The following is a 27,698-nucleotide window of genomic DNA, read 5'->3' on the forward strand; positions in this document are numbered from 1 at the left end:
CTCCTCCTCTACCTTTTCCACCTTCCCCCCCTTCTCCACTCCTTGCCTCTCCTTGTACATCTCCTCCCCCTCCACTATGTCTTCCTGTCTTCTACATATTCTCCTCAATCAACACATCTACTCATTTGTACCTCCTCCTCCTCCCCAGGTCTTCCCCCTTCTTCTCCCCTCCTTCTTTACCCGTTTCTCTGCCTCAATCACTCCTTCTCCACCTCCACTTTCTCCACCTCTTCCCCTCTTTCTCTACCACATTTCTCTTCTTCACCACTTGCCCCTCCTTCATGACTTCCCCCCCGCTCCACCTCTTTCCCCTTCACGATGTCTTCCCATCCTTCTCCACTTATTCCCCTCCTTTTCTACTTCTTCTCCACCTCTTCCACCTCCTGCTCCTGCTCTCCCACTTCTTCTCCCTCCTTCTCCACCTCTTTCTCTTCCTACTCCTCATCCTCCTTCTCCATTTCCTCTTCACTTCCTCTCTTTACGTTTTCCATCTCCTCCGCCTCCCCCTCCTTCGCCTTTTCTTCCCTTCTCTACTTCCTTTCCCTCCTTTCTCGCTCCTCCTCCACCTCTTACCCCTGCTGTTCCTGCACCTCTCATCCCTCCACGTCCACCTTTCCCCCCCCCCTCTTTTTCTATCTCTCCCGGAATCAATATCGTTTTCCATTTCACCACCTCTTCTCATCCTCCTTGTCATTTATTACCCTCCTTTTCACAACTTCCCGCACCTTCCCAATGCTTCTCCTTCACTCTTCACATCTTCCCATTCCTTTTGAACTCTCCCCCTTCTTTTCACCCCCTCTACTCCTTTATTCCCCTTTTCCACACCTCTGTGACTTTCTGCTGGCCTATCTTTTCCTCTATTTTTCCTCTTCATCCACATTTTTGGTTCTACTTTTTTACGTCTTTTTATTCCCCCTTCCTTCCCCCCTCCTTCCGTTCTTCTATGTCTTTCCTCCACCCTGTCTCTCATCCATTTTCCCACCCCTCCTCCTCGTGCTATCTCCCTCTTCTCTCTGGTTTCCCATTCTTCCATTCTCCCTTTGCCACCTGCTAATTGCCTTCTTTCTCTCTCCCTCTTTTTCAATTTTACTTTCATAAATATTTTCATTAGTAATTTTGAAACTGATCAGTCTTCCATTGTTTCCTGACCATTTTGAAATATCTTAGTTTCGTTTCAGATTTCCACTTTTTACAGATTTGCAAAATCCTGCCATTGTTGATCATTTTGTAACAAGTTCAATGAATCAACATTCCAAAGTGAATCCTACCTTTTATTATTTCCTATTTTAAAACTAGCCTAAATTAAATAGACTGATCATGCTATCTGAAGCCTGAGGCCTTAAGGGGCCATGAATCCAGAAGAAACGTTCACAAGTTACATTAACAACAATGTCCAGTTTGTGCCTGTTGCCAGATATATCTGCAAAATCACACTGTTCATTTTGAGCAAGATTTGCATATATAGAAATAAAGCTAGGCATTGTGCACAAGATCGAATTAATGATAGTTATTTTGTTCACCGACTGTGATTTATTTCACCTCTTATATGGAACATTAGTAAAAATCAGAATGTGCAGGCGTAATCAAAATGTTCAAAAGTTTAAAACATAGTTTGAGAATGAAGATTTGCAAAAATCTCCATGAGACTTTCTGAAATGAGGATGAAGGAACTTGTTGCTTGAGATGATCGAGCACCAGCGCCACCTGCTGGCAAATTTGTGAAAGTGCAGCAGGTTTAAAAAAAATTGGCTCATGTTGAACCAAACATTTGATGGATTTAAAATGGAATGTACTGTGAACTGTCCTGCCTGTATGGACACTTAGTACTGCAGGAGCTGTTACCATATTTACATAGAGTTTTACATGCTACTTTCAGTTCATTTTTGAAATGGACTCACCATTATAGCAATCCTAAGAATAGGTATAATTATTGTTAGAAGTAGACTATATTTGCATTCACGCAATTACTATTGATGAAAATTTTCATATTTATTCAAAACAAACATTTCTTTAAAATCTGTAAAATAATATTAAGTTTGCTTTGGATATCACCATTTTCTTTGGCTTAAGAAATTCAGGCATTCGGTCCTTTTTATTGCATTAACAAATTTTGTGTAAGCAATGTGCTTGCACTATGAATAGGATCTTTAATCATATTTACCTGTTGTGCCCAGAGATCAGTTAGTATCATATCCACAACGATTCAGTCCCTTACTTCTGAGTAAATGGGAGTAAAGAGGAGTTTCATTTCAATTGTTGGCTACTTGAAAATTATGAATATAAAAATAAAAGTTCTAAATTAACCCACCATAGTAATAAAATCATTGTTTATTTTCCATGGATTGTGCTTTAGTCATGTTAAAATGAGTTTGATCACTTTTTTATGAAATGTAATTATTGAATCAGAATCAGAAGATGCTCCAAAAGCAGAAGATCCCTCTGAATATTGGAAAGGACCAAGTCAGGATACTGAAGATAAGACTAAGTATGCTTACCAATTTATCTATATTGAAGTGTCAGGAACGAACATGAATTCTTAATAGAGTATCTGTAAAATAATACTGATATAAATATTTGGTATTTTATATTCACTCATGAGATGTAAGCCCAGAATGTATTGCCCATCTCTAATTGTCCGCAAATAGAATGGCTTGCTGGACCAGATAGCAGAAGAACCAGTCACATTGCTGTCAATCTACAGTCGCATTTGGGCTAGACCAGCTAAGAACAGAAGAATTAGTTTCCTAAAGGGCATTAGCGAACCAGGTTAATTATTATGGCACTAATCACCATTACTAACAATAGCTTTGTCATTTGAATAATTCATTGAATTTCAATTTCTCCATTGTTATAAAGGTCATGTGATAGGAGCTGAATTAGGCCATTCGGCCCATCATGTCTACTCTGCCATTCAATCATGGCTGATCTATCTTTCCCTCCTAATCCCATTCTCCCGGCTTCTCCCCAGAACCCTTGACACCTGTACTTATCAAGAATATATCTATCTCTCCCTTAAAAATAACCATTGACTTGACCTCCATAGACTTCTGGGGCAATGAATTCAATAGATTCACCACCCTCGAACTAAAGAAAGTCCTCCTCATCTCCTTCCTAAAAGAACGTCCTTTAATTCTGAGGCTACGACCTCTGGTTCTAGACTCTCCCACTAGTGGAAACATCCTCTCCACATCTGAACTCATATCACATATCATTTGAACTCATATCACTGTGCTATTCATCCATGCTTTGGATTGGTTTTTCAGTATTTTAACCTTAATCAAAAATACCACAATGTAATAACTAGAAGTTGCATTTTAATGCAGGAGCGTGAATTTACATAAACTGCCTCTGCTGTTTCCTTGGTAGTTTATCGTTTCCATCATTCTTTGCTCATTTGCTCCAACCTTAGCATTTTCAAATTATTTTGCCTTTTATTGTATCCTGGATGCCTTGGTTATTATGCTTGGCTATTATGTTAAAAAGATTAAAATAGAGAAATAAATCACCTTGATATGCTTAAAGGCAGAGGATTTCAGGCCACTGACTGATGCATGCAAATATGATATAGCTGTTACAGAATTGTGGTTTATGGAAGTATAGAACTAGAAGCTTAATGGCCTAGTTATTAAGAGGAAACAGGAATAGAAGGCAGGGGGGATGGTAGTATTGGTTAAAGAAACTGGAACAGTGATGGAAAGGGATAAAATGGAAGAATCATCAAACAGGACTAAATGGGTGGAACTATAGAATGAGAATGAATCGCATTGTTTGGTCTGAACTATAGATGTGCAGGCTGTGGAGGATAGAGGAACAAATTCAGAAGCACATTTCTAACATACTTCAGAGCAGCAATGGTGTGGAATCCCGTTTTATCCGAGTATTAACTGGAAGTCGAGTAATATAAAAGTGATTGAGGGAACAGAACTTTTAGCCAGTATATATCGTCCAACAAGAGGACATATGATTCTGGATTGAATTCTAGAGAATGAAGCTGGGCACTTTGCAGTACTGATCATACTTCAGTTAGATTTAAAACAGTTGTGGAAGAGGACAAAAATATAAGAGGAATAAAGATCTTAAATTGTGAGGACAGTTTTATTGGGCAGAGAAATGGACTTTGAAGACAAATTAGCCTCTGAACAATGTTAGGAGCTTAATGCCGCAGAACCCAGAAACATATAGAAGGTCTGGGAGTGAAAATGAAAGGGAAATTTGGAAAGCAAAGGAAATGTTTAAAAAGTATTGAACACATTAAGATTGAACACATTAAATAATGGCAAGTAAAATAAAAAAGCTGACAATATTTTATGTACAAAATAAGCAAGAGGGTAATAAAAGAAAGAACAGGGCATGTTAGTAATTTTATCCCGGTTTGTTGGCATTCAGAAATAGCATTGTAAAGAGGCTTAGCAATGATGGTTATATGTGAGAAACATGAAAAAATTCCGGTATACACTTGAATATAAGACGAATACTTTAGGCCATATATATAGTGAATGGGAGTAAAGGCAACAGGAAGAACATATTTGTGAGCAATACTAGAGGAAATCAAGTAATGAAATGAAAATTATGTTAAACTCTATCCTTCATCTGCAGGGAGGAGGAATTTGATGAATATTTTGAAGACATGTTTCTGTGACCTGTGCATTGAAGAGGATACCGAAGGTTAATCACTTCATTCAGTTAATTCCAAAGGAAGATCTCTTAATCATTACTCAAATTCTTTATCTGTCCTCCAAAGGGCCTGTCCCACTTAGGTGATTTTTTTGGGCGACTACAGGCGACTAGGCTGTCGCCACATGGTCGCCGGGGTGTCGCCTGTATGGTCGTGAGTAGTCTCCTCAGTCGCCCAAAGAGTCGTAGCGTCTTTCTGGTCGCCGCTGGATTTTCAATATGTTGAAAAATGTTCGGAGACAGTCGACGACTGTGGGTTTGACGCCAATGAGCGTAGCTTGACTTCTCCTGATGTAGGTGCTGTCGTAGTTGTCGCCAGGTCAAGATTGTCACCAATAGTTGTCACCAATCTGGAAAAGAATGAATTGTGATGGTAAATAGAAATATCTTGCAGGAGTTAATTATATTGTAATATACTCTGCAGAACTGCTACCTGTTAGATTCAGTAATATGTTGCGATTATTTTAAGGAAATTACAGATTCTAACGCAGGTTCAAAGATAATGATACATCAGATCAAGCAAAAAAAACTGTTTCATAACTCAATAGATTTGCTTAATGCCTTGGTTATTAATTTAACTTGTTCATTGATTGAAAATATTGTGATATGTTTCAGTTGAAGCTTATTTATCAATGGAATCCTAAAGTATAAACAGTCAAGTCTCTACTTTTTATATGAAGATAGTACAAATCAAGGTTTATGTTTCGTTTTGAAAGGGCAACAAATTTGTACAGGTTTAATAAATATGTACTGCAACTTTTTATTAAATATTTTGCATTATTATATATTAAATATTTTGCAAGCTTCCTCATAAATAAACCACTTTGAACATTCAAACCTTTTCATAATTGTCTTTTTTTAAACAGGGCTAGTGCATATTAATAAACATTTACATGTAAATATGCAAGATTATAGCCAGTAGCTAATTTCCATCTTTAGTCCCTTTGGCAGGTTGATGTTAAATAAACAACTTAAACACATCACAACACAATCAATCAATAAGGAAAAAAAAATAACAATAAAATAAGAAAAATAACACTAAAGAGTACAATAAACAAACAAACAAACAATGCTACTTATGACAGGCCAGATAGCGGTGGATAATTTTAAGCTAGATTATGAGTGCAGTATTGATTTTCCAGTAACCACATTTTTAGATGTTTGGTAAATGAGGTAAAGGTTGGCAGATCCCGTATGACGCTTGGTATCGTGTTCCAGGTCTGCGACGCTCGATATGAAAACACTGACTGCCCAAAAACACTTTTCTTAAATGGGACTAGACAACCACCTTTGGAGCCTGCTCTAGTCGACCTATTTGTGTTTTTATTTATAAAGTCCTTTAACGGAGGTGGGGCTAGTCCATTGAAGATTTTGTAAACCAAATAGAATCTGCATATTTTATTACGTTTTCCCAGCTCAGCAGATCATATTTCTTCAGGATACTACAGTGATGGTACATTCTGGGCTTTTATCATGAATTTTTAGGGCTTGTTTAAAAGCAATTTCAACAGGTTTAGTGTGGACTTACATGCCAGTGCCCAACTTGTTATACAGTAGGTCATATGTGGCAAAATCATTGCATTCAAATATAGTTTAGCTGAATCAATAGATAGATTATTTCTAATATATCTAAAATTGGACAAGTTAAATTTATATTTACTGTTCTTTTCACTTGTTGTTTGAAGCAAAGCTGTGAATCAGTCGTGATTCCTAAATATTTAAACTCATGTACAATTTCAAGTTTTGTTCAATGTACAAACACATCAGGATCTACTTGCCTTTTTGGAGAAAACCATACAGACAGTTTATCCTTTTTGTACTGTTTCCAGAGGCAAAAATATACTGTTCTCTTTACACACAACGACATTGGCGGAATTTTAAAAAAAGAGTTATAATAGTTGAAAAGTGCAGATTTTTCTCAGCTACTGCCATATATCTTGCATTTGTTTTCAAACATAGAGAAATGTGAAACAAGAATTTTGGGTGAGAGAAAAATTGGATTATAATGTTACTGTTAAATTGAAATAGTGTAATCATGAGAGTAAAAATAAAGAATCATCAAAAGTGCTAAATGGTATTTGTATTTCTAAAGGCAGACAAAAATGCTGGAGAAACTCAGCGGGTGAGGCAGCATCTATGGAGCAAAGGAAATTAGATCCTTCTTCTTATTTCTAAAGCTTGCTTATTATATTACAAACCAGTGGTTGAAAATAAATGGCTACCAGACATTGGTCCATGGTCAGTTTTGAAGTATTCTGAGGAATGTAGATGTTTTGTTAATGGTGAAATGTTGCATCTTTGGAAAGGGGCCTGCAGAAAATTGCGTGATTTTGATAAGAAACTTATAATTAAAGGAAAATGCTAAAATGTGTATGGAATAATGATGAAAATTGTTCAAACTTGTGGGAGGTTAAATGATAATTAATAGTAAGATTAAACGAGAACTTACCAGTTTGAAGTTTGATCTGTATTTTATGAGGAGTTACGATGAGGGATTACGTGAAGAACCCGCTCAGTGCGCAGGCGCGGCATACTTCCAAGCAGCGGTGTGGAATCACAGATAGCCACAGTTATTTTGAAGTAAACATAGTAAAGATAAGGAGACATCAATTTATTAGTTTGATCCATATAATGAGGGTGGGAGCGGAGGGCACGTAATCCCTCATCGTAACTCCTCATAAAATAGAGATCAAACTTCAAACTGGTAAGTTCTCGTTTAATCTTACTATTTTACTTCGGAGTCACGTGAGTGACTACGTGAAGATTTCAAAGCTCTGTGATTTCAAACCGTGTAACAGTTTCATTTCACTCACTGCCGAAGTTCTTGAGGGAGGAAGTGTTATCGTAATGAACCAATGAGTCTATTTGTAGAAAAACACAATGGTATTTTTTAAACAATAACAACAAAGAATTAAGTTGCTCCCCTGGGCTTAAATTAAATATTTGCAGTTCGTAAATCTTTACTGCAAATAAACCAGGTTTTGCCAACGGCTTATTATAAAATTTCTGAATGGTCTTTTCCCTTCCCACCATCCTGCTGTAGCCAGGATGTGGTCTATAGGCATGTCCATTCTTTAGCCGTCGACATGGATGCTGCCCTGGTGGAATAAAATTTGTACATGTTAGTGTTTATCCCAGCAGTTTCTAGCACCTGCTTGAGCCATCTCGCAATGGTTTGGCTCGTACCCCACCATAAGGTTTTTGTGACTGACCCACAAGGCTTTTCATCTCCCTCGAATATTCTGGTTGTGTCTATGTAGGATAGTAGGTGGGTCATGGCACATAACCGTGGTTCTGGTGGGTAAGCCACGACTGGATTAGGTGTTCCTGGTCTGCTCTGTTTGACCAGTCGCTGGATAACGACAGATCTGGTCTGGAGCTGTGATCATGTTGTCCAGTCGCAATAGGTGTAGTGACTGGACCCTCTGAGCGGATACAAGTGCCATCAACATGAGCGTCTTTAGTGTAGCTTGCTCGAGGCCGGGGGATCTGGCTGGTGGCCATTCCCTGAGATATGTCAGGACCACACTGATATCCCAAATATGGGTATACCTGGGCTTAGGGCTTGATATTGTAAATGCCCTTCATCAGTTTTACCACCAGTGGATGGGATCCCATCGCCTGTTGTCCTGGCGCTGGTTTGGGATAAGCAGAAAGAGCACTCTGCGCTGTGTTGATGGCACTGTAGCTGATCCCTACATCGTGGTGTAGATGGCCAGGAACTCCAGTATGTTGGTGGCTGTAGCTGTTGCGTATGTTGTCCATGTTTCCTGGCAGTACTTCTCCCTTTTTTGATGCTGGTTAAGTACTGCCTCTTGGTGGATGTTCGAAGGGATGCCGACATGGTGGTGATGGTTTGTTTGGACAATCCCAGTTCCAGGTAAGGTCTGTTCAAACTTGCAACCCAAGCGTTTAATTTTCTCATGGCATGGGTGTTTAGCTTACCTGGTAGGTAAGTAGCTGATAGCCAAATATGTCTTTCGACATACCATTGCCAAATCATGTTGACCAATTTGTCGCATGATAATGATTTTATGCCACCCATATGGTTAATATAAGCCATCACCGTAGTATTTATCAATTTGTAACCGAACATGCAAGTGCTGCATATTAGATACATATGCTTTTAAACCATAAAAGGCGCCCAACATCTCTAGATAGTTAATGCCCAGTGTAAGTAGTAATGATGACTCTAGTTTAGTCCATCTACCACTTGTGCTGGATATGGAGTTAGTCGCTCCCCAGCCTTGAGCACTGGCATCTGTTTGAATAACTAAAGTAGGGTTAGTGATAAAGATAGGGCTGAAATTATGCCAAACGTTTTCTGCCCTCCACTGTAGCTCTGATATTGCTTCAGTGGGTAAGTTCATGACACGATCATAGTGACCTGTATGTCGTTTTATTGCCCGTACCTTTGCTCTCTGTAAAAAATTTTGATAGTGCAAAGGTCCGAATTGTGTAGCCGGAAATGCTGCTACCATTTCCCCAATTACTCTTGCTACTTGTCGAATAGTTGGTCGCTCGTTGACCATTAATTTGTTGCATGATTGTGCTAATTCAACCATTTTTGCCTTTGGCGAGGTAACAGTCATATGGACTGAGTTAATTGTGAAGCCCAGGTAGTCCATGATAGTGGATGGCTTCAACTTAGATTTATCTGGATGTAGGACGAACCCCAGAGTTTCGAGGAGCTGTTTTGTAGCTGATACTGCTGCCACAGCCAATTCCATCGTTTTCCCTACTATCAGAATATCCTCCAGATATGCCATGACAATATGTTTTTGTTTTCTTAGTATTGCCATGGCTGGGTTCAATATTTTGGTGAATAATCTTGGGCTGAAGTTCGCCCATAGGACAATGCTTTGTACCATCCAGATAAATTTTAGGTATCTGCGATGATCCTTGTATATGGGTACTAGATAGTAAGCATCTTTAAGATAAATGCTTGCCATGAAGTGTCCTTTGGAATTCAGTTGTTTGGCAGTAACATATGTCTCCATTTTGAAATGTATATACTTAACAAATTTGTTTAGTGATGTTAAGTCAATGATGATGCGACAGACACCATCTTTTTTGGTTTTAGTGAATATATTCGATACAAATTCCAAAGGTTCATGTTTGGTCTTTTCGATGACCCCCTTTGTGATAAGTCTCACCAGTTCAGCTTGTCCCTCACGTTTCTCTTTGACGGAGGGAGAAATACCCTTTGGGGCCATTGTTGAACTGGCGGCGTTTTTTCTGACATTAATTGTATTTTATATCCTGTAATGTTGTTGAGTATATACTTGTCACTCGTGACCATACCCCATGCTTCTTCCCCCTGTTAATAAAGCACCCTTATTCTCTATATGCTGGTAGGGACCAGACCCACCTACCTCCATGGTTATTGGCGATTCTGTTTCTTCATTTTCCTGAAGATTTTGTTCTGACGTGCTGGCGATGTTGGGGGGCGGCGCATTTTCCAGAGGGTCCGCTGCGGGCCCTGATCTGAAAGATATTTGGGGATAATGTGCGGACCCCAAGCGTTCACCAGTCCCATATTGCTGCCGCTTGGGTATCGGAGGTCTTGGTTTGCTCGTCCCGGGGCCTGCCCTCATTAGGCCGAAGGTTTTTGATGCTTCCTGCATCTCTTTCAGTTTTTTATTGAAATCTTTCCCAAATAGCAGCGCGTCCGTCTCCGCAGCTGGGGCTTTACACAAGCCAGCAAATTTGGGATTGAGGGCAGGTCTTATGTTTCCCTCCGGAGATTGTTGATCTCAAATTGTGTGGTACACATTAATGCCAGCACATCCTGCTGGCAGGTATCCATCTCCGTGGTCTCCACGGAACGAGCAAAGGCTGTGATGGCTGACGTCAGGAGCCTTAGGATCCGCTGTAGCTTGAGTTCTTGGGTCCGGATGTGTGACCCACATGCCCCCAGATTTGGCTGTTGACACTTTTTACTTTGAGGGCCTCACCGTTTTCTGGTGCTGTGTTGTTTCAGCACCTCAGCGAGCACCTTTTCCAGTAATGGTTGATGCTGGCCGCCATTCTTGGTTCCAGCGGTGCTCCAGCCCGTGGGTTTGCTACAAGCGGTCCATCACACCCAACAGCTCTTCATGTTCCTGCACCCCTGGCATACTCCCGAATTCGTCCGCCTGCCCCTGTTCCAGACCAGCCCAGCCCTGGTCACCAATGCTAGCCTCCAGTAATGAGGGAGCAGAGGGCAGTGCATGAAGCACTGTGGAAGGGGTGCCTGACCTCCTTCCGCGAGAGCGCTCTTTCTGCGCATCTCGCTGGAGCTGCTCCAATTGCTGTTGGATGCAGCTCAGGCGGCTGTCTCTCCTCCATTTAGGTGGAGACATGTCCCCGTCCGACGAATCGGACGCCACCGGCCGGATGCCTGTTCGGATGGCTAGACATCCAGCCCGCAGTTCAGGCACTAGCGGGACTGGGCTCGGCACGGTGATGGGGATAACGGAGCGCCCGGTAATTGTTCCTACCGCCTTCTTCTGGAGCTTTTGTGCCTTGTAGTAGCGAGAGCGCCCCTCAAGCAGCGCGTCTCGCAGGCACCTGCTCCGTGAGCCGCTCCAGCGGCTCAGGCGGCTCTCTCTCCCCCCGTGCGGGTGGAGAGACGTCCCTTCCGACATCGGGAACACCTGCCGGATGCCTCTCGAGTGGCTATGCATCCAGCCCGCTGCTTCAGGTACCAGCGGGCTGGCCTCGGCACGGTGTCGGGGAATTACGGAACACCGGGTAACGCTCCTACCGCCTGTTGCTGCCCCCCTCCCCAACGGGAAAACGGGGGACAGTTTTGTTCCAGAGCCTTTTTCTCTGCCTGTAAAAAACACAAGCAGAAAAAGGCTCACCTGTAAAAGAAAACCCGACCTCAGGGTACTCACCTGACGGTCCGGTTCATTCTGTAACGGGAGAGCCTAACTCCCGTGGCAGCCGCTGTTGCACTGCTGGCGTAATGCCGCGCCTGCGCACTGAGCGGGTTCTTCACGTAGTCACGTGACTCCGAAGTAAAATCAGACCAATTGAATAACTACTTTGGTTCTGTCTTCACTAAGGAAGACATAAATAATCTGCCAGAAATAGCAGGGGACCGCGGGTCAAATGAGATAGAGGAATTGAGTGAAATCCAGGTTAGCCGGGAAGTGGTGTTAGGTAAATTGAATGGATTAAAGGCCGATAAATCTCCAGGGCCAGATAGGGTGCATCCCAGAGTACTTAAGGAAGTAGCCCCAGAAATAGTGGATGCATTAGTGATAATTTTTCAAAACTCTTTAGATTCTGGAGTAGTTCCTGAAGATTGGAGGGTAGCTAATGTAACCCCACTTTTTAAAAAGGGAGGGAGAGAGAAAACGGGGAATTACAGACCTGTTAGTCTAACATCGGTAGTGGGGAAACAGCTAGAATCAGTTATTAAAGATGGGATAGCAGCACATTTGGAAAGTGGTGAAATCATTGGACAAAGTCAGCATGGATTTATGAAAGGTAAATCATGTCTGATGAATCTTATAGAATTTTTCTAGTATGTAACTAGTAGAGTGGATAAGGGAGAACCAGTGGATGTGTTATATCTGGACTTTCAGAAGTCTTTCGACAAGGTCCCACATAAGAGATTAGTATACAAACTTAAAGCACACGGTATTGGGGGTTCAGTATTGATGTGGATAGAGAACTGGCTGGCAGACAGGAAGCAAAGAGTAGGAGTAAACGGGTCCTTTTCACAATGGCAGGCAGTGAATAGTGGGGTACCGCAAGGCTCAGTGCTGGGACCCCAGCTATTTACAATATATATTAATGATTTGGACGAGGGAATTGAATGCAACATCTCCAAGTTTGCGGATGACACGAAGCTGGGGGGCAGTGTTAGCTGTGAGGAGGATGCTAGGAGGCTGCAAGGTGACTTGGATAGGCTGGGTGAGTGAGCAAATGCATGGCAGATGCAGTATAATGTGGATAAATGTGAGGTTATCCACTTTGGCGGCAAAAACAGGAAAGTAGACTTTTATCTGAATGGTGGCCGATTAGGAAAAGGGGAGATGCAACGAGATCTGGGTGTCATGGTACACCAGTCATTAAAAGTAGGCATGCAGGTGCAGCAGGCAGTGAAGAAAGCGAATGGTATGTTAGCATTCATAGCAAAAGGATTTGAGTATAGGAGCAGGGAGGTTCTAATGCAGTTGTACAGGGTCTTGGTGAGACCACACCTGGAGTATTGCGTACAGTTTTGGTCTCCTAATCTGAGGAAAGACATTCTTGCCATAGAGGGAGTACAGAGAAGGTTCACCAGACTGATTCCTGGGATGTCAGGACTTTCATATGAAGAAAGACTGAATAGGCCCGGCTTGTACTCGCTAGAATTTAGAAGATTGAGGGGGGGATCTTATAGAAACTTACAAAATTCTTAAGGGGTTGGACAGGCTAGATGCAGGAAGATTGTTCCCGATGTTGGGGAAGTCCAGAACAAGGGGTCACAGTTTAAGGATAAGGGGGAAATCTTTTAGGACCGAGATGAGGAAAACATTTTTCACACAAAGAGTGGTGAATCTCTGGAATTCTCTGCCACAGAAGGTAGTTGAGGCCAGTTCATTGGCTATATTTAAGAGGAAGTTAGATGTGGCCGTTGTGGCTAAAGGGATCAGGGGGTATGGAGAGAAGGCAGGTACAGGATACTGAGTTGGATGATCAGCCACGATCATATTGAATGGCGATGCTAGCTCGAAGGGCCAAATGGCCTACTCCTGCACCTATTTTCTATGTTTCTAATAAAGTTGACAAAGGGTCAGAAATTCAATATTAGTATAGAAGCATTAAAAAAAGGAATAGAAAGGATATTTTAACCTTGTTATTGGTTATGTAATGCTTCGCCTATATGGCAGTAGTAGCCAGTTAAGAATGGAACCCTTTATAACTGCTTTTGGATATAGCGGATAGACCTGCCCAACCCATCACCGGCTCCCACCATCTCCCCGGCCGATTAAAGCCCCGGCTTCCGACCTCACTCCCGACTCGTAAGTTGCACCAGAGAGCCTGGTGCACGGCTAATGTTGTGGCTCACGTTGAAGCCCCTGTGGACAGCGCTTTCATTGGGCCCCGACAGGATGCACACAGTCACCGTGGAGCTCCGTTCCCTCCCACCTGCTGCTGCGTCCTGTGGCTAATGCTTTTCCGCTCCCCGCTCGACTGTGGCCACCTCCTTCTCCCATCGTTCTGTCCACAGGGCCTCTTCCTCCCACCGCTGCTGCTTCTTTGCCCGCTCCCTGCTTGACCGCCACCTGCTTCTCCAACCGCTCTGTCCATTCGGCCTCTTTCCTCCTCCACCGCCGCCACCTCTTCCTCTTCCGGAGTAGCCAACATACTCCACCTTGGTAGCGGCAGTAGGTGAAAGGAGGGATAGTGATAATTGCTCGTATCTAAGCTTCCCCCCCAGTCTAGTTTCAGTAAAAACACTGAATCAAGCACTTGAACAACTAATCTTTATTTTACCAAAAAGCGCAATTACAGTTCAACTACTGTACCTATTCCACCACTTTTATATGTCCCGGGAACTCGAGGGGCCGAACCACATGGGGGTGGTCTCTTAATAATCCAATTACAGATATCGATTAACCCCATACATAACAGACATTTCCCAATAATACATCAGCTCAATACATTGTATTCAAACCGGACTTCTCAAGGAAGCCAACTTAGAAACATTTACCCTGATTACAGAAAACCCAGACAAGGCTCAATACCTCATCCAATCAACACTCGGCAAAGTGGAACTCCGCAACATTATTTACAATTATTTACAAGGTGTATGTCTGGTTTGCAGCCATCCAATCCATTCTATTGATTTTGCACCTAATTGACAGGGTCTGCAGATGTTCATATTCTTTTCTTGCAAATTGTATCTAGGCTCTAGACACATTGGCACCACTCCGCAGCCTGTCCCAGCTCTGCAGAGAGCAATTCCAAATTGACCAAATCTCCCAGCAGCCCTGAAGCTTTTACCCCATTTTAAAGTCCTAGCCTCTCCAATTTGGCCAGGATTAAAAACATTAGCACATCTTGTCATTGGCAGCAGCCTGAAGGAAATGCTGTCCCCAGAGGGTACAATGTGAGCTGCAACTACAACTGCGTGTACCGGTGAAAAAGGACTCACTGGTGCAGACCAACAGCATCTGCGCCTAGTTTTAAGCTGATATGACACAGAGTGCTGGAATAATTCACCAGACTGAATGAGTCTAAAGAAGGGTCCCAATGTCATGTTCTCCAGCGATGCTGGTTGACCCACTTTGTGTCTCCTTTGTGTATTAAACATCATCTGCAACTACATACAATGATAACACCTTACTAAGTTACAATGAACAATCGGTAATAACGGACATGATTCCCCCCACTGTGATACATTATAACAAAGGTTTACTGTACTCGGTAAATAAAAAAGTGTCTAAAATATGAAAGTTAAAGTTACTACGTTTATTTCTGTTTAAGATATTATATTAAAATTATATTAGTTATTATTTTAAAATGTAAAGACATATTAAGTGTTGTATATTAATGTTAATGCATTGAAATTCTAACACGTTTATTTTAATTCATTTGTTTTTCCAATTATGAAAATGTTGATATATATATCACTCATAGTATGGCGTCTTCCTTAATTTTTTATTCCTGTTGTAGCATGTCTCACCACCGGGTGGCGCCCGTAATGGCCACCTCACTTGCCGTCTGTCTTGTCCATTATCTGTTTTTATTCATTTAAGTATGTTCTGAATGTTTGTTTTAATGTCTCTTGGTATGTTTTACGTGGGGGGATCGGGGGAAACCTTTCTCAGTCACTTACCTCGACGGAGTTGCGATTTTATTCCGTGTCGCATCTCTGTACGTCCCCCCCCCCACCACCCTGCGGCCTACAACATGGAGTGGTGCAGCCGTTCCTGGAGACCGACCTGGAGCTTCAAGCCGCGGGTGCGGCGCGGACTTACCATCGCTGAGCCTGGGATCTTTTGCCGAGGATCGCCAGTGTTGGAGCTCCAACCGCAGGGCCTGTGGACTTTAACACCGTGAAGCAGCGGTCTCCAGTAAGAAGCGACCGACTCGGGAGCTCCATGCTGTGGAGTGTTCTGATTCGTCCCGACGCCGGAATTTCGATCATCCCAACGAGAGGGCTTGAACAGCGGACCGTCGGCAACGGCCCCATTCAAAGGCCCCGAGGAAGATGATTGAAGTTTATTGCCTTCCATCACAGTGAGGAATGTTGATTCCACTGTGATGGATGTTTATGTTAAACTTTATTTTATGTACTGTGTGTATTTTTGCTTTTTACTTAGTATGACTGTATGGTAACTCAAATGTCACTGTACCTTAATTGGTACATGTGACAATTAAATTAAATTGAATCTTGAATCTAGATGTTGCTTGAAGCATTGAACCTAACCAATATTGTTATCTGAATAATATGTTATTGCCTTACATCACAAGTTCTGAGTAAATGTGAATTAACATTCAGCTGCAAGAATTCTGATCTGCTTAACACCGATTGGCAAAACTAATACACTAGGCCTTTCTTAACATCTTAATCCCATTGCAGAAGGTACAACATACAAGCACAGTGTTCTGTGGCATGGTATTGAAATGTTTTTAAACTGCAGTTCTGCAAAATAGTTTGCTCGTGTCCTAATGATCACCAGTATAGAAAGAGAAGAACTACCACTAGACCTATTCTCAGAAAAGATTTCTGAACTGTTTATTTTTGTGTCTATAAGAAGAAATGCACCGTAATGAAAGGGCAGCAAATTAGAGAATTGGTTTCCTTAATAGGATTTTCCTCGTAAACCTATCTAGAAGAAAGAAGACATTTATTCATTAATTACAATCAAGCAGTAGCTCTTAAAATATACAAAGTGAAAAATATATTTCTGAAGAGCTAAATTGTTCCGAACTAATAGAACTTACTTCAATATTTGTCATCAAGATATATTGGTATATTAATCTTTAGATGCCTCTAATATATTGAAACTATTTTACTGCAAATACTTTCAACCGCATAAGCTTAACTTTATAATGCTTCTGCTTGGTGTTGACCTATCCCCATACAGAAGAAAACCTGTATAAACAAATTTGTCACATTGTATTTACACATTCTGCAAATGCTGGGGTTAGTCTCCAATTCCTGAGAAAGCATCAATGTTCCAACTATTTCTGATTCCAAATTACCTTTTATATGTTGTTTAACTGTACCTATTAATATGAAGTCAAACTATCATTCACCTAGACTTTAAAACTTGTAAATGCAACATGTAGGAAACTTAATGCTGTTAGTTTATATCTTCGGGCAGTAATATCAACCAAACACCTGAAGGGTGTCGACCCGAAATGTCACCCATTTCTTCTCTCCAGAGATGCTGCCTGTCCCACTGAGTTACTCCAGCTTCTTGTGTCTATCTTCAGTTTAAACCAGCATCTGCAGTTCCTTCTTACACCTTATTCCACTTTGCTTTCCAGGTTTGCTTTCTGAAGGGACAAACTGATATTTTTTTACGCAGATAAAACCACTGAGAAAAATGGTGCAGAAACAGGCACGTATAAGGCTTTTCAAAAAGGGACATGGCATGACAGGATTACCCAAATTTTATGTGAAATAATGTGCGGGCACAGCGCACATCATGAGCGCCAAGCTCAAAGTCCCTCGTGGCTGAGGTCCATGGCCCGATTAAGGGCCTTGGAAGCTCTGGGGGTTTTAGATGCTCTCTGGTGCATTCTGAGCCTTATTTTGGACCATTTTTGCACCAAATTTATGACCAATATTTCAGAAATAAATTTGGTTGAGTCAAGAGTAATGAGTGGGTAGAATGGGATGATTGAGGTCATTGTTGTATACATTTTTTTAAATCAAGAATTGAAGTTGTCCTTGTTTTAATAATCAAGTTGTACTTTTGCAAAATGTTATGAAGGAGCATGCGAAAACTGCAAATAAAATACTGTACGTTTTTGCAGTAAAGAAAACCTTTTTTTAGAAAATGTTTTGTGTGTTGATTTCATTGCCTGTTGCTGTTCGACTGTGTTAGTGTGTGCAGTGCACTGTTAATGGTCCTCCTGAACTAACAACCTCACATCACATCAATTTCAACGTGGAATAGTGATGTGAATACAACATTTAGTTCGACTTCGATTTCCATCATGAAAATTCAAGTCAAACTAAATGGTGCATTTGCATTACTATGATCGTTTTCAAACTAACGTATTTTACTATTATAACAAATTCTAGTCCCATGATGACTCATAAACAAGATCACAAATCACATTTTAAATTCTCAAACACAATGTGATTTCACCCCCTCATCTCCCCCCCCTCCTCGCCGCATCCTGTAGCTAATAATTATTATATCATGTCATGATGTCCACATTCATCCAAACGAAAATAAAACAACCAAAACAGAAATAAATGTAAGGATGAAAATATTTAAATTACATGGTTCATTACATATTAAATGCCGTCATGGCCACCTTTGGTTTGGAGGCAATGAATAACTCCTGCTCTACATCGGTGAGACCAAGCGTAGCCTTGGCGATCGCTTCGCCCAACACCTTCGCTTGGTTCGCATTAACATGCCTGATCTCCCGGTGGCTCAGCACTTCAACTCCCCCTCCCATTCCAAATCCGACCTTTCTGTCCTGGGCCTCCATTGAGGACCACTGCAAATTGGAGGAGCAGCGCCTCATATTTCACTTGGGCAGTTTACACCCCAGCAGTATGAACATTTCAGGTAGGCCCTGCTTTCTCACACAAAAAGCTGGAGTAACTCAGTGGGACAGGCAGTGTCTCTGGAGAGAAGAAATGGGTTAGAATCTTAATTTTTACATATGGCAAAATTGGTTGAATTTAATAATAAGTTATAGACAATTCCATTACCACATTAATGATGATGGAGCAAAGTAACATCCCTGATTTTACGACACTGGTACACCTGCCTGTGATACTGAAATTTTGCAACTGTGGGCAATACTGACATATGATGCAGCCATGTCAATGGGCCACACACATACGTGGATGCAAACTGAATTGGATTGGGAATTTAACCAAGCTTTAAAGATGGATTTAGACATAATCTTTAAATCTTCTGGTATGAAGTACACTATATACTGTATACTTAACCTCACTGAAGGAGGATGGCAATATATACTCTACAAGGATTTTTTAGAAAGCATTTCAATGTTGTTATAAATTATTTAAGAATGTATAACACAGGAAGGACTGGAAAAATGGTCTTTCCAATGTTAAAAGATGATTTTTAATTTATAATAATTAAATTGCTTCTGTAAAGTAACAATAGCCCTTCAAGCAGATACCACTTCCCTCAGAGTCTCAGGTGGAATCTAATTTCAGCCTCTTCACAAGCACAAAAAATAATTTGATGCAAATGTCAAAAAAATGTCTCGACATGGCCAAGTATCCAGTATACTGAACTTCCTTTTTGAAGGTAGACAAAAATGCTGGAGAAACTCAGCGGGTGAGGCAGCATCTATGGAGCCAAGGAAATAGGCCCAACGTTTCGGGTTGAGACCCTTCTTCAGACTGATGTGAGGGTGGGGGGGGGGGGGTGGAGCGGGAAGAAGAAAGGAAGAGGCAGAGACAGTGGGCTGAGGGAGAGCTGAGAAGGGGAGGGCGACTAAAAGCCTGGTTGACCATGAAGGCCCTCAAAGCAGGAGGAGATGAAGAGAGTTAGGAATGGAAGGAAAACCTAGCAATCCAAAGTGTGTTAAGGCCAGAGTTAGTGGAAGAAACAAATAGGTAGTACGGACAAGGTACAGATGCACCTTTGATTTAAATACAGCGGGGACTTCTGCTATCGTGTCCTTAGAAATCAGGTTGATGTCAGCAAATGCAAGGGTGATGAGTATGTGCTGTCGGATAAAATTGGAAGCAGAGGTAAACGCCTTCGAAGGAAGCAAAATGAATGGGAAGACCCATTACCAAAGTTAATTTTAGGCAGATGTCAGTGCCATGGATGACAGTTTCAGTGGCAAAGGCACTGAGAGGAAGGAAAGTGGCTGGATAATGTTAGAGAAATCAAAATAGATATAATTTATGTTCAAAACATGGAGCCCAAAGCTCAGCAATACAAATATACTTTTGAGTAAATGGCTGATGAAATATAAATGGCTCGTAAATATGAATGAGTGTTTGGGAGAACAGCATGGTGGATAAGGATGGTGGATACTGGCTACAATGGCCTGCGGGATTCTTCGACTGAGTGGGAATGGGGTATTTCTGTATGTCTCTCCCCCACCCCCCACCCACCCACTACTCTCAAGATGCAACAATCGGACTGGGTCGAACCAAACAAACCTGGGACTGCTAACCGGACACATTCACTGAGGCCAACTTGTAACCACTGTTCTTGTGCTTGCCCGATCTCCTGCCACATCTGCATCTGCGATCATCAGCCCTATATATTTGTTGTCATTTCTGACTTATGAACAGCTCAGGTTAAGAACTTCTCCCAGGTACGTCATAACGTGGGGACTTCCTGTAAAGGGTATTGGTTTTGCTTATAACAGGGTATAATTGATGTTCGTGTAAGGTGCATAATAGGTATGCATTCTGATTGCTAAGATGCAGCGGAAAGGTTAAGAAATGGACCTCAGTATAGGTAGGAAGTGTAATTTCCTCATGGCAGATCAGAAAAGAGTGATTGAAATCTTTTGGATGACGTGGCCGGTAAGACTAGTGTAGATGAGGCATCTTGGTTGGGCTGAAGGGCCTGTTTCTGTGTTGTGTGACTATGAAGATACATCATTGAAGATATGGAGGTAGCAAGAAATGGTTGATGTGTGTTGGGAGTATGTGAGAATGAACGCAAATGGGTACACTTTTGATGAAGCAGAAAGCTTTCATTAGTGGATTCTGGATGTTTGGTATGCAGTTTCCTTGCACGCATTCCTTGCGTCCAACTTGTGTTGGCCTCAGCATCAAGCCTCTCCAATATCTTCATATTGAATGCCATCAGATGCATCTTTTCTTTCCTGGAACTCATCATTAGAGCCCCACCAATCAGATTTCTGTTGTTGCCGTAGCATCAAAGTGGGTCATATAAAAGGTAGTAATGCTGTATTTGTCTTGAAAATTGGCTACATGTACACTTGGTTTGTAGATCAATGCTGCATTTAGCACCAATGCCATTTTAAAGGTCACAAAAGTTGTACAATTAAGACATCCCTGCTTTTAAGTGTTTGTTACCATGGTTTGCTTTGCTTTAAGTACTGATCTCTGCATTTCATATGAGCTAACTGTTTGCTAGGCTTGCGTCTGCTGTGACATTAGTGCCCCGACTATGGGAAAGGTGGATATCTCGGTGATGGAAGACATTGGCTTGAGGTATGGGAGTAATGGCACATGGGTCTCCTGGGGAACAAACCCTGACAGATGGTGGGGCTCATCATGCCCCTTAGAAACATAGAAAATAGGTGCAGGAGGAGGCCATTCGGCCCTTCGAGCCAGCACCACCATTCATTGTGATCATGGCTGATCGTCCCCAATCAATAACCCGTGCCTGCCTTCTCCCCATATCCCTTGATTCCACTAATAGAAACTTGATTTCACCCTTGCCAAGGAGTGATCCCAAGAAGTTGCAATCAGTGCCTCCCAGATCAACGGGTTGGTGAACAGCACTGAGCAGTCCATTGACCCCATAGTCAGTACTTTCAGCATAATGTTTCAACATGGCTTTACTATGAATTAGATTTTAAGGTCATGAGTGTGATTTTTTTTCATTCAGTTTCTTACATTAAAATTGTTTCATGTTCCTGAGATAGAATTCCGTGTTAAGATGAATCGCAGGTTCAAACATCCAAATGGCAGGAATTGAACACAAGCACTTATCTGTACCGTGTCAGGTAGGGTATAGACCCAAAACGTCACCTATTACTTTTGTCCAGAGATGCTGCCTGACCCCGCTGAATTACTCCAGCATTTTGTGTCTATCTATACTACTGCATCTGTGCATATCAAGGCACACCTGGCCAGTTTCCCTGGTTCTACCCTAGTTAAGCTTAAATTCACGGAGAACTCCTGCCGCATGTTCCAATTTGCGCCATGTTCATTCCAACCGTCATCCCAATGCTTGCTGACCTGAGTTGGCTCCCAGTTCAGCGTTGCCTTGATCTTAAAATTTGCACCCTTTTAGGACTCAATACTCCCTCTAGATGTAATCTGTCCAGTCCTATAATCAATCAATCAATCAATCAATATTTATTACATGTCATTTGAACCTCAATGAGGCTCAAACGAAACTCAGTTTCCACAGCCATACAAACAAAGACAATATCCTACAGACATACACACAATTCAATTTACAAAAACATCCATCACAGTGAACCCACTGTGATGGAAGGCAAAGTCTTTTCTCTCCTCTGCACCATTTTTTCTCCCGATGTAGAAGCCCCAGGCGGGCGATGATAAGTCCCACGGTCATTTTCAGACCGCGCGGGGCGATGTACGGCCCCGCTCCCGGTCTAAATGTCACGAAGTTAGAGCCCCCGGGTGGGCGCTGGAATGAGCCAGCACCGCCATTCAATATGATCATGGCTGATCATGCAAAATCAGTACCCCGTTCCTGCTTTCTCCCCATATCCCTTGATTCTGTTAGCCCTAAGAGCTAAATCTAACTCTCTCTTGAAAACATCTAGTTAATTGGCCTCCACTGCCTCCTGTGGCAGAGAATTCCACAGATTCACAAGTGTGAAAACGTTTTTCCTCCTCTCAGTCCCAAATGGCCTACCCCATATTCTTAAACTGTGACCCCTGGTTCTGGACTCCCCCAACATCGGGACCATTTTTCCTGCATCTAGCCTGTCCAATCCCTTAAGAAATTTATATGTGTCTATAAGAATCCCTCTCACCCTTCTAAATTCCAGTGAATATAAGGTCAGTGGATCCATTCTTTCATCAGTCATGAGAAAGTGGGATAAAATAGAACTAGTGTGAATAGGTGATCGGTGATGAGCCTGGTTACAGCGATGAAGGGCCTGTTCCATGCTGTATCTCTTAATTAAACTTAAGTTCCACTGAATTTGAGTAATCAACAATTGTAGACCTATTTACTCTTTTCATCCAAGTAATTACTATTTAGTGATAAGCTGGAGTTCCCGGATAGATCACTCTTATCATCCTGTCAGTTAGCACCCGTTTGAACATGCTAGAGGCAGGAAACATGTTCCCGATGTTGGGGGCGCCAAGAACCAGGGGCCACAGTTTAAGAATAAGGAGTAAGCCATTTAGAACAGAGACGAGGAAACACTTTTTCTCACAGAGAGTGGTGAGTCTGTGGAATTCTCAGCCTCAGAGGGCGGTGGAGGCCGGTTCTCTGGATGCTTTCAAGAGAGAGCTAGATAGGGCTCTTAAAAATAGCGGAGTCAGGGGATATGGGGAGAGGGCAGAAAACTGAGAAAATAGGTGCAGGAGGAGGTCATTAGGCCCTTCGAGCCAGCACTGCAATTCATTGTGATCATGGCTGATCATCCACAATCAGTACCCAGTGCCTGCCTTCTCCCCATATCCCTTGATTCCGTTAGCCCCTAGAGCTCTATCTAACTCTTTTAAATTCATCCAGAGAATTGGCCTCTGCAGCCTTCTGTGGCAGGGAATTCCACAAATTCACAACTCTCACAAGTTTTTTCTCATCCCAGTTTTAAATGACCTCCCCTTTATTCTTAGTCTAAGACGAGGAAACACTTTTTCTCACAGAGAATTGTGAGTGTGGAATTCTCTGTCTCAGAGGGCGGTGGAGGCAGGTTCTATGGATGCTTTCAAGAGAGAGCTAGATAGGGCTCCTAAAGATAGCGGAGTCAGGGGATATGGGGAGAAGGCAGGAACGGGGTACTGATTGTGGATGATCAGCCATGAATGGCGGTGCTGGTTCGAGGGGCCGAATGGCCTACTCCTGCACCTATTGTTTATTGTCTATTGTCTATTGTCACCCATTCCAAATGTAGTCAAAATGAACTGAACATACTTTTCCACTTTGAAGTCACTGTATTAGTCTGAAACATTTATTCAGGGTTATTTTTCTGTTGTAAATTTATTTTTCTTATCATTATTTGTAGTGATATCACAACTATTCCTTAGCACAACACTGATTGTCATAAATGTACACCTAAAAATCCAATACAGTGCCCTCCATAATGTTTGGGACAAAGACCCATCATTTATTTATTTGCCTCTGTACTCCACAATTTGAGATTTGTAATAGAAAAAAATCACATGTAGTTAAAGTGCATATTGTCAGATTTTATTAAAGGCAATTTTTAAACATTTTGGTTTCACCATGTAGAAATTACAGCGGTGTTTATATATAGTCATCCCATTTCAGGGCACCATAATGTTTGGGACACAGGTGTCTGTAATTGCTCAGGTGTGTTTAATTGCATCGTTAATGCAGGTATAACCATATAACCATATAACAATTACAGCACGGAAACAGGCCATCTCGGCCCTACAAGTCCGCACCGAACAATTTTTTTTCCCTTAGTCCCACCTGCCTGCACTCATACCATAACCCTCCATTCCCTTCTCATCCATATGCCTATCCAATTTATTCTTAAATGATACCAACGAACCTGCCGCCACCACTTCCACTGGAAGCTCATTCCACACCGCTACCACTCTCTGAGTAAAGAAGTTCCCCCTCATGTTACCCCTAAACTTCTGTCCCTTAATTCTGAAGTCATGTCCTCTTGTTTGAATCTTCCCTATTCTCAAAGGGAAAAGCTTGATCACATCAACTCTGTCTATCCCTCTCATCATTTTAAAGACCTCTATCAAGTCCCCCCTTAACCTTCTGCGCTCCAGAGAATAAAGACCTAACTTATTCAACCTATCTCTGTAACTTAGTTGTTGAAACCCAGGCAACATTCTAGTAAATCTCCTCTGTACTCTCTCTATTTTGTTGACATCCTTCCTATAATTGGGCGACCAAAATTGTACACCATACTCCAGATTTGATCTCACCAATGCCTTGTACAATTTTAACATTACATCCCAGCTTCTATACTCAATGCTCTGATTCATAAAGGCTAGCATACCAAAAGCTTTCTATACCACCCTATCTATATGAGATTCCACCTTCAAGGAACTATGCACGGTTATTCCCAGATCCCTCTGTTCAACTGTATTCTTCAATTCCCTACCATTTATCATGTAGGTCCTATTTTGATTTGTCCTGCCAAGGTGTAACACCTCACATTTATCAGCATTAAACTCCATCTGCCATCTTTCAGCCTATTTTTCCAAACGGCCTAAATCACGCTGTAGACTTTGGAAATCCTCTTCATTATCCACAACACCCCCTATCTTGGTATCATCTGCATAATTACTAATCCAATTTACCACCCCTTCATCCAGATCATTGATGTACATGACAAACAACAAAGGACCCAACACAGATCCCTGAGGCACCCCACTAGTCACCTGCCTCCAACCCGACAAACAGCCATCCACCATTACCCTCTGGCTTCTCCCATTCAGCCACTGCTGAATCCATCTTGCTATTCCTGCATTTATACCCAACAGTTTAACCTTCTTAACCAACCTTCCATGAGGAACCTTGTCAAAGGCCTTACTAAAGTCCATATAGACAACATCCACTGCTTTACCCTCGTCAATTTCCCTAGTAACCACTTCAAAAAATTCAAGAAGATTAGTCAAACATGACCTTCCAGGCACAAATCCATGTTGACTGTTCCTAATCAGACCCTGTTTATCCAGATGCTTATATATATTATCTCTAAGTATCTTTTCCATTAATTTGCCCACCACTGAAGTCAAACTAACAGGTCTATAATTGCTAGGTTTACTCTTAGAACCCTTTTTAAACAATGGAACAACATGCGCAGTACGCCAATCCTCGGGGACTATTCCCGTTTCTAATGACATTTGAAATATTTCTGTCATAGCCCCGGCTATTTCTACACTAACTTCCCTCAATGTTCTAGGGAATATCCTGTCAGGACCTGGAGACTTATCCACGTTTATATTTTTCAAAAGTGTCAGTACTTCTTTTACTTTGAAACTCATAGTATCCATAACTACTCTACTCGTTTCCCTTACCTCACATAATTCAATATCCTTCTCCTTGGTGAATACCGAAGAAAAGAAATTGTTCAATATCTCCCCCATCTCTTTTGGCTCTGCAGATAGCTGCCCACTCTGTTTCTCCAATGGACCAATTTTATCCCTCGTTATCCTTTTGCTATTAATATAGCTGTAGAAACCCTTTGGATTTACTTTCACCTTACTTGCCAAAGCAACCTCATATCTTCTTTTAGCTTTTCTAATTTATTTCTTAAGATTCTTTTTACATTCCTTATACTCCACAAGCACCTCATTTACTTCATGCTGCCTATAATTATTGTAGATCTCCCTCTTTTTCCGAACAAGATGTCCAATTTCCCTTGAAAACCAGGGCTCTTTCCAATTTTTACTGTTTCCTTTCAACCGAACAGGAACATAAAGATTCTGTACTCTTAAAATGTCCCCTTTAAATGTCCACCATTTCTCTTCTACATCTTTCCCATAAAACAAAATGTCCCAGTCCACTCCTTTTAAATCATCTCGCATCTCATCAAAGTTAGCCTTTCTCCAATCAAAAATCTCAACCCTAGGTCCAGTTCTGACCTTCTCCATAATTATATTGAAACTAATGGTATTGTGATCACTGGACCCGAAGTGCTCCCCAACGCATACCTCCGCCACCTGTCCCGTCTCATTTCCTAACAGGAGGTCCAGCACTGCCCCTCCTCTAGTAGGTACCTCTATGTATTGCTGCAAAAAACTATCCTGCACACATTTTACAAACTCCAAACCATCCAGCCCATTTACAGAATGTGTTTCCCAGTCTATGTGTGGAAAGTTGAAATCTCCCACAATCACTACCTTGTGCTTACTACTAATATCTGCTATCTCCTTACATATTTGCTCTTCCAATTCTCGTTCCCCATTTGGCGGTCTATAATACACCCCTATAAGGTATAAGAGAGCTCTCTTATCTTAGTCTGTCCTCCAGTCTTTCCATCACCTTTGGAAACTTTTATTGCTGTTTATCAACATGAGGACCAAAGTTGTGCCAATGAAAGTCAAAGAAGCCATTATGAGATGAGAAACAAGAATGAAACTGTTAGTGACATTATCCAAACCTTAAGCATATCAAAATCAACTGTTTGGAACATCATTACGAAGAAAGAGAGCACCAGTGAGCTTACTAATCGCAAAGGGGCTGGCAGGCCAAGGAAGACCTCCACAGCTGATGACAGAGGAATTCTCTCTATAATAAAGAAAAATCCCCAAACACTTATATCAGAGTGATGGCTGGAGCAAAGTATGGAGGAGAGAAGATCCAAAGCATACCACCTCATCTGAGAAACACATTGGTGGGGGTGTTATGGCCTGGGCATGTATGGCTGCTGAAGGTACTGGCTCACTTATCTTCATTGATGATACAACTGCTGATGGTAGTAGCATAATGAATTCTGAAGTGTATAGACACATCCTATCTGCTCAAGTTCAAACAAATGCCTCAAAACACATTGGCCGGTGGTTCATTCTACAGCAAAACTATGATCCCAAACATACTGCTAAAGCAACAATGGAGGTTTTAAAAGCTAAAAAAGGGCAATTCTTGAGTGGCCAAGTCAATCACCCGATCTGAACCCAATTGAGAATGCCTTTTATATGTTGAAGAGAAAACTGAAGGGGACTAGCCCCCAAAACAAGCATAGGCTAAAGATGGCTGCAATACAGGCCTGACAGAGCATCACCAGAGTAGACACCCAGCTACTGGTGATGTCCATGAATCGCAGACTTCAGTCATTGCATGCAAAGGATATGCAACAAAATACTAAACATGACTACTTTCATTTAAATGACATTGCTATGTCCCAAACATTATGGTACCCTGAAATGGGAGGACTATCTATAAACACTGCTGTAATTTCTACATGGTGAAACCAAAATGTATAAAAATGGGCTTTATTAAAATCTGACAATGTGC

The 27,698-nt window shown here is 41.7% G+C and overlaps 2 protein-coding genes across 3 annotated transcripts in view; one reads left to right on the top strand and one right to left on the bottom strand.

The window, feature by feature from the left end:
* LOC116980997 (protein FRA10AC1) overlaps window positions 1–5,519 on the top strand; it is a 65,126-nt gene extending 59,607 nt beyond the window's left edge. Inside the window, exons 13-14 of one of the 2 annotated variants that reach the window (XM_033033582.1) lie at window positions 2,407–2,485; window positions 4,597–5,519. In XM_033033582.1, coding sequence (XP_032889473.1) covers window positions 2,407–2,485; window positions 4,597–4,639 — 122 coding nt within the window. In that variant the 3' untranslated portion in view covers window positions 4,640–5,519. The remainder of the gene's footprint in view (window positions 1–2,406; window positions 2,486–4,596) is intronic. The other variant, XM_033033581.1, reaches the window with a different exon arrangement.
* A 10,947-nt stretch (window positions 5,520–16,466) lies between these two features.
* The window catches only part of pde6c (phosphodiesterase 6C), a 36,851-nt gene continuing 25,619 nt past the window's right edge, over window positions 16,467–27,698 (bottom strand). The window contains 1 exon segment of the mRNA XM_033034738.1: window positions 16,467–16,493. Coding sequence (XP_032890629.1) covers window positions 16,467–16,493 — 27 coding nt within the window.

This window comes from Amblyraja radiata, chromosome 15 (genome assembly GCF_010909765.2).
Source record: "Amblyraja radiata isolate CabotCenter1 chromosome 15, sAmbRad1.1.pri, whole genome shotgun sequence".
Lineage (NCBI taxonomy): Eukaryota > Metazoa > Chordata > Chondrichthyes > Rajiformes > Rajidae > Amblyraja > Amblyraja radiata.